Genomic DNA, 8269 nt, shown 5'->3' with positions numbered 1-8269 from the left:
GTATATCAAAGTAACAGAGTGATGGTACTAATTCAACAATATGAACTGATTTTAAATTCAATTTACCTTTTTCTCAGATAAGTTGAGAGAGGGCTCAAAATTTTGGTTGAGTTTATTGTTCAAAAACCATGTCTTCTGACTCCAATTTTAAAACAAACAAACCTCAAACCCTTTTTTGTCCAGTTAATTTTCTGAATCCCGTAGTTTCCTTGGCTCTAATCTTTATGGAAGCACACCTGCTGCTCTCTGGGGTGATTCTAGGTGACTTCAGATACCCAACTTTCAGTTAGTAGTTTACTAAAAATACTTTGTTTCCCCATGACCTAGTTGTTGTGGACAGGGACTGTTGTGTAAGTTTCATCCCACAGCAACCACATGTGCATTAGAATTAAACACTGCTCTCAGCCCTGCTCCATCCTCGCAGTTATTTTGATGTTTGAGCTCGTTGTTGCAGGGCCTTCCGTGGACATAACTAGCACAGTGTATATTCTGGTGACAATGACTTATGATATCATGCATACAAAAATCAAGTCAAATTAAATTTCTTCATGTCCTTGTCTCTTGGAAAATTAAACTGTATTCTGTTTAACTTGCATCCTAAGGGTGGATCGGGATTTTGCTTGACCACCCTGTATGTACCCAGCAAGGTCAAAGTTGGCAGGGTATCTCAAAAATAACTTTTTATATGTTATAAGACTGGTGGTGCAGCAGTTAACATCTTGGATGCTAACTGAAAGGATGGTGATGGGAACCTACATTGGCTCCAACAGAGGGAGTCCTGTTGATCAGCTTCCTTAAAGGACACACACTTGGATCCTGATGGGGCTGTTCTACTCTGGGTTATAGGAGTAGTGTCATTGTGATATAGGATCATTCGGGTCTTCTGCGTCAGAATCATTAAATAAAAACAAAACCTTGTTATGCCCTATGATCACATTCTAAGGTAATATGATCAATTTGTACAAGACTACTGAAGTATTATCATTGATATCATTCTTACAGACTCCTTGCTCTGTATGTAGCAATAGCTGTGATGCGGGATTCATGAAAATCCCTCAGAAATGGAAGCCTATTTGCTGTTTTGATTGTATTGCATGTCCAGAGGGAGAAATATCTAATCAAACAGGTAGGAATTGACAAAATACCACAGTCAGCTTCTCTCACTTCTACCCAGCCTCCTGGAGTTCCTGGGCAGAACAAAGAGGTAAGCACCAAAGGAGGTTCTGAGTTTTTCCAAAAGGTAGCTCAGAACACAGATTCCCCAACCTAATTCCAGGAGATGACAGTTACAGAAATCTGCCTGAAGTCCAGTTTTTTCTGCCCTCATGGGGACACCATGAGTGGAGGCTACTCAAAGCCACCAATGAGGATGATTGTAAAATGTCACATATTTATTCATAGAGAGCTGACTCTCGGTTTATACAAAGAAATAGGAAGTTCCTAGATAAGGCGAAGATGAAAAATTTTAAATCCAACCCCTTCTACCCAGCACATTTCAATCTTTGAAACAAGTCATTCCTGTCTTTCTTTAAACTCCATTTCATTTTTCTCACCAGAGAGTGATACGTGTATGCAGTGTCCTCAAAGTCAGTATCCCAACATTGAGAGGAACCGCTGTCTGCCCAAATTTGCGAACTTCCTTGCTCATGACGATCCCTTGGGGATGTCTCTGGCCTGTACAGCTCTGGTCTTCTCTGTCATCACTGCAGTGGTCTTGTGGGTCTTTGTGAAGCATCGAGACTCCCCCATAGTCAAGGCCAACAACCGGACCCTCAGCTCTGTCCTGCTCCTCTCCCTCCTCCTCTGCTTCCTCTGCTCCTTACTCTTCATTGGCCGTCCCAACACAGCCACCTGCATCCTCCAGCAAATCACCTTTGGAGTTGTTTTCACTGTAGCTATTTCCGCTGTTTTAGCCAAAACCATCACTGTGATTTTGGCATTCAAGGCCTTGACACCTGGAAGAACCATGAGGCGGTTGCTGCTGTCTGGAGCTTCTAATGCTGTGGTGCCCATCTGCTCTTTGATCCAACTGATGGTCTGTGGGGTCTGGCTGGGGACCTCTCCAACTTTTGTGGACAAAGACACACACTCAGAGGCCAGACACATCATCATCGTGTGCAACAAGGGCTCAGTCACTGCTTTCTACTGTGTCCTGGGATTCCTGGACTTCTTGGCCCTGGGGATATTTTTCTTGGCTTACCAGGCCAGGAACCTGCCTGACACCTTCAACGAGGCCAAGTTCCTGACCTTCAGCATGCTGGTGTTCTGCAGTGTCTGGGTGACTTTCCTCCCTGTCTACCACAGCACCCAGGGCAAGGTCATGGTGGCTGTGGAGATCTTCTCCATCTTAGCCTCCAGTGTGGGGCTTCTAGGCTGCATCTTTGCCCCCAAGTGCTATGTCATCTTCCTTCATCCAGATAGGAACACCTCAAAAGCTTTAAGGAATAAAACTTGTTTGAGGAAAAGTGACCAAATATTACTTGTTTGTGTTTAGTTTCTGGGGGGTTGCTTCCTATTCACAGCGACCCCTGGTAAAACAAAAGAGAGCACTGCTCTGTCCTGCACCATCCTCTGTAGCAGCCACTGATTCATTCTGTAGCATCCTGCAGCATTCCCTGTAGCAGCCACTGATTCATCTCATTCTGCGTCCCCCTCTATGTTGTGAACCTTTTTCTTTACGGAACATTTCCTCCTTCCCTAGAGACTGGTACCTCTTAAAAAATCATTTTATTGGGGGCTCAGATCACTCTTATTACCATCCACATATACATCAATTGTATAAAGCACATTTGTAGATTCATTACCCTCGTAGTTCTCAAAATATTTGCTTTCCATGTAAGCCCCTGTCATCAGGTCCCCATATTTGCCCAACCCTCCGTGCTGCATCCTCCTTCACGATCTCTGATAATTTATAAATTATTATTTTATCATATCTCACACTCTGTGACTCTCCCTTCACCCACATTTCTGCGGTCTATCCCCCCAGTGAACAGGGTATCTGTACACCTTGTAATTGATTCCCCCCCTTTTTACCCTCCCCCTCCACGCTCCTGGTATCGCCTTTCTCACCACTGGGTCTGAAGGGATGGTCATCCTGTATTCCATGTGTTTCCAGTTCTTATCTGTACCAGTGTACATCCTCTGGTGTAGCCAGATTTATAAGGTAAAAATGGGATCATGATAGTGGGTGAGGATGAGGTATTTAGGAACTAAAGGAGAGTTGTATGTTTCATCATTGCTACCCTGCACCCTCCTCCCATGACCCTTCCATAAGGGGATGTCCAGTTGCCTGCAGATGGGCTTTACGTCTGCACTGTACACTCCCCTTCATTCACAATGATATGAATTTTTGTTCTTTGATCCCTGATACCTCATCCCTTCAACACCTCATGGTTGAACAGTCTGCCGAGCTTCTTCCATGTGGGCTTTGTTGCTTCTGAGCTAGATGGCCACTTGTTTACCTTCAAGCCTTTAAGACCCCAGACACTATATCTTTTGATAGCTGGGCACCATCAGCTTTCTTCACCACATTTGCTTATGCACCCACTTTGACACTGGTACTTCGTGTTCACAAGTCCAAAGTACATGAGATAAAGGCTTTCCATCCTCACTTCTAAAGAGCATTCTGGATGTAGTTCTTTGAAATAAGTTTCTCTTTTCTATGGCTGTCCTTTTTTAATTGCTATTCTTCACCAACACTATAATTCACATCTATCAATGGTTTCTGCTTTTTTCGATTCTTCTCCAGTTCTGACATGCATATAAGGTGATTGAAAATACCATGGCTCCCATCAAGTGCATCTTATTGCTCAGATAAAACTTTTTCTCTTTCACATTTGAAAGAGATCGTTTGGCAAATGTACTCTCTCCCACAGTGTTGCTATGGGTCTCAATCCATTAGATGGCACAGCACCCTATTTTTTTCTATATTTTGCAAATTTGCCCCATGCAATATGTTTTTTTTTTTGTTTCTTTTTCTGCAAATGAACCTGGTTATCATTAAAGACTCCAAGTCCTTTTTGGGTTTCCTTTTATTTTCCCACTGAGACTATTATTGCAGTTTAAGGGATCAGGAATCTGGTGGGATTTTTGCAAATTAATTAAGTATGTTTTGTTTTTCAAAAGAGCACACATTGTGTTTACATGGCCCATATCCAGAAATGAAATAAAAAGTAATAATCTCTTAGCCCTCTCTCTTTTTCTTCTGTGTCCTTTCCCACTCTCTTCCTGCTCTTTCTTTGCCCCTTGTCCCTGGCCATCTCATAGTCAGCAAAGCCTTGTCTTTTCTTGTAAAAGCCACATTTCTTTGTTTTTCGTTATAGTAATGGTGTTATTAGATATTTACCTGTGTAAAATTGGCCAAGTTAGCTCAGAATAATGTTCTCTAGCTTTGTCCTTTTCATGCAGCGTATAAGAGTTTTCAGTTTGTTTTTAAGCATAATATTCCATTATGTATGTATCCCAGTTTGTTCATCCATTCCTGTATAATAGGGGATTTTGGCTCTTTTGAGACTTAGACATTATGGAAATTGCTGCAATAAACATAGAAGTGCATATGCCTGTTCATGTTGTATTCTTTATTTCTTTAAGGTATATACTCAGTAGAGAGATTGCTGGGTCATAAGATATTTGTATTTGCATTGGTTTAAAGAAGTGCCATACTGATTTCCAAAATGGTGGTACAATACTACAGTCCTACCAGTAATGTGATTGCAATTTGATCTCTTCACATTCTCTCCAACACTTATTACACCTTCTTTCATGGACTTTTGCTAAAAGTGTGCTTTTAATTGGTATTTCTCTTATTGCGAATGAATGGGAATGTTTCCTCATAGAGTTGTTGGCTACCTGGATGTCAAATTTGGTAAATTGTCTATTCATGTCTTTTGTCCATTTTTGACTCTTATTTATATTTTTATTGTTAAGATGTTGCAGTTTTCTGTAGATTTTCGAGCTAATGCCCTCATCTGATGTATTATCACTGAGTATTTTTCCCAATCTAGGGGTTCTCTGTTGACTGTTTGCATGAGATCTTTGGATGTGCATACATAATGCATTTTCAGTAGGTCTTATTTTTTTGTTTTCCGTTTCCATTTATTATAATTTTTGGAGTTGATCATTCTATGTTTGATTTCTAAATTTATGGCCTTGTGATCTGACATGATGCTTGGTAGTATATCAATGTTTTTAATTTTACGCATGCTTCTTTTTTATGATCTAATATAAGTGGAAGGAATTTTTGTTGGTAAGATGTTCCGTATATATCTGAGATCACATGGACTTCTTTCTCTGTGTCTTTATAGGTTTTCTTTAGAGTTGATCAATCTTTAGAAGCAGATTTCCCACACCCTCTGCTCCTTCTAGATGGGCACAGACAGCCAAGCTCAGTCCATAGTTGAGCACAAACCACCCAGGGACCACTGTGTCCAGATACCGGGCAGGACATAATCTGGTGAGGTAGAATTCTGATGACTTGTACATACATTTGAAGCTGGCTTTCCATCCCGCTCCCCGAGCACAGATAATGTATTGTATTTGTCTTGAACCAACAGGACGGATCCGTGTATAGCTTTTACCTCCCTGTGCGGATCCATTACAGTAAAATTTCAAAGGTAAGTTGTGATGCATTGAAAGGTGTGTTGAGGAGATCTGGGGATGCACAAGTTAAGGGATTGATTGCTACCTGAAAGGTTCACAGTTGGAACCTATTGCAGTTATAAGAGAAGAAAGGCTGTGGTTTGCTTATGTAAAGATCACAGTCTTGGAATGCAAATGGGGAATTGGACTTTGTCTTCTAAGGCCACTGAGTCAGGATCACTAGGGTCATTACCAGTCGGGATCACTAGAGACAGCACGAGTCAGGATCCCCTGATGACAACAAAATATTATTCAATATCAGTAACAACAAAACATTATTAGTCAATTCTATTAAATGGTAAGAGACTATCCTTTCATGCAATATTATCGAACCATTATCAATGAATCTTTTCTTTCAGACTCCCTACTGTGTGTAGCAACAGTTGTGGCTTGAGATTCATGAAAATTCCTCAGAAGGGCAGCCTTGCTGCTGCTTTGATTGTATTTTGTGCCCAGAAAGAAGAATATGTATTCAAACAGGTATGAACTGACAAAATTCCATGAGCAATTTCTGTAACATCTTATGAGACTTAAGAAGCTTGCGGAGCACAAAGTATTAAGCACTCAACTATATTCTCAACCCACTCAGAGGTGCCTCAGATAAAAAAGACCACTGATCTGCTTCTAGAGATCAACGACACAGAACATCCGATGGAGCAATGTTCTGCCCTGCACTTGTGGGGATGGAATGGGTGGAGTTCACTCAAAGGCAACACAAAACTATTTTGACCTGTCAAATAACTTATCATGGGCAGATGATATTGGGGTGTTAAAATCAGAGTTGTCAGGTGGATGTAGAGAAAATTAAAATAAACCAAAACTAAAAATTTTCCGTGACCACAGTGAAATGAGAAAGATGTGGCTCTATGTTCTGACTCATATTCCCTCTCACTTTCCTCTCTAGGTAGCGATCAATATACGGTGTGACCCCAGAGTCAGTATCCCAACATGGAGAGAAATCGCTGCCTACCCAGGACTGTGACCTTCCTGGCTTATCAACCGCCCCTGAGGATGGTTCTGGCCAGCACAGCTCTGTGCTTCCTTCTCATCTCTGCCATGGTTTTCTGGGTCTTTGTGAAATACAGAGGCTCTCCAATAGTCAAGGCCAACAACCACACCCTCAGCTATGTCCTCCTCCTCTCCCTCCTCTTTTGCTTCCAATGCTCCTTACTCTTCATCGGTGTCCAAACCCAAGTCACTTGCATCCTCAGCAATATCTCCTTCGCAGTCATATTCTCTGTGTCGGTATCCACCGTTTTGGCCAAAACCATCATTGTGATTCTGGCCTTCATGATCTTGAGACTGGGAAGAATTCTGAGGCAGCTGCTGGTGTCTGGGGTTGTAAACTCGGTGGTTCCCATCTGTTCCCTTATCCAATGGGTTGTTTGTGGCATCTGTCTGGGAACATCTCCCCCTTTCATTGACATAGATTCATCCTCTGAACCCAGGAGCATCATCATTGAGTGCAACAAGGACTCTGTCTCTGCCTTCTACTGTGTCCTGGGATACCTGGGATTCCTGGCCCTGGGAGCCTTTTCCTTGGCTTATCTGGCCAGAAACCTGCCTGACACCTTCAATGAGACCAAGTTCCTGACCTTCAGCATGCTGGTGTTCTGCAGTGTCTGCGTCACCTTCCAGCCTGTCTACCACAGCTCTCGGGGGAAGGTTATGGTGGCTGCGGAGATCTTCCCCATCTTGGCCTCCAGTATGGGCTTCTAGGCTGCCTCTTTGCCCCAAAGTGCTATGATATCTTCCTAAGGCCAGGTGGAAACACATTATAAGGGTTAAAGAATAAAATATATTTGAGGGGGAAAATTATCTCCTTTATTTGTTTGTTTTCCGCATATATTTTGTGAGAAAGAATTAGTGTAAGCTAGAAAAATAATCTACCACATGCTCAGATCCAGTTTTAAAATCCTTATGGCATGTGTTGAGTATTTTTTTCTTCATTGGTGGAGAAAAAGGAGGATTGGTTGGAGAAAAAGGAGGATTGGTTGGAGAAAAAGGAGGGTTTCTATTCCCATAGAGAGTGACAGTAGGACACCTCGTGGAATAGTGGGCTACAAAGAGTTACAGTCTTGGGAACCCACAGAGGCGATTATTCTGCTCAGTGTTTTAGGGGTTCTTTGAGTGATAATTGATTAGCTGACAGTTCTTTAGTTGATTCCGAGTCAGTAACTGCTCTTGGCAGTCCTGTCTATGAAAGGAAACATGAAGAGAACTGCTCCTGGGCCATCCTCACGGTTGTTTTAATATTCCAGACCATTTTTGTAGCCACTGTTTCAGTCAATCTTTCTAAGGATCTTTCTCTTTTCTCCTGACTCTTTGGTTTACCAAACATGATGTCTGCCCCAAAGGATGGGTACCTCTTGATTACAGGTTCCGAGTACATGAGATGAAGTCTTCCCATACTCATGGAGTCTTATGAATGTAATTATTCAAACCTGGATTTAACTAGTTCTACTGACAGCTCATGATTTGCTCAGTACTCTTCTCTAACCCCATCATTCAAATGCATTAATTCTTGTATAAAACTTTAAAGTGTGAATTAGATGGAGTTTATATACCATATCATCCTATTTTGCACAAACAGGTTACACAACATATCAAACCTCTCAAATCTTGCCTTGTT

The 8269-nt window shown here is 41.8% G+C and overlaps 1 protein-coding gene across 1 annotated transcript; it reads left to right on the top strand.

Moving 5' to 3' along the window:
* Positions 1-31: 31 nt before the first annotated feature.
* LOC142442844 (vomeronasal type-2 receptor 116-like) lies at positions 32-4460 on the top strand. The gene has a single exon (XM_075544223.1). The coding sequence runs from the start codon at positions 1571-1573 to the stop codon at positions 2492-2494; it is 924 nt and encodes a 307-aa protein (XP_075400338.1). The 5' UTR covers positions 32-1570; the 3' UTR covers positions 2495-4460.
* Positions 4461-8269: the final 3809 nt, after the last annotated feature.

Source organism: Tenrec ecaudatus, chromosome 1, assembly GCF_050624435.1.
Source record: "Tenrec ecaudatus isolate mTenEca1 chromosome 1, mTenEca1.hap1, whole genome shotgun sequence".
Taxonomy (NCBI): Eukaryota; Metazoa; Chordata; class Mammalia; order Afrosoricida; family Tenrecidae; genus Tenrec; species Tenrec ecaudatus.
The sequence above is the reverse complement of the archived record's forward strand: the minus strand, read 5'-3'. Positions and strand labels throughout refer to the sequence as shown.

Coding starts and splice junctions, on each gene's coding strand:
- LOC142442844 (XM_075544223.1), top strand. CDS start 1,571: ATGCAGTGTCCTCAAAGTCAGTATCCCAACATTGAGAGGAACCGCTGT.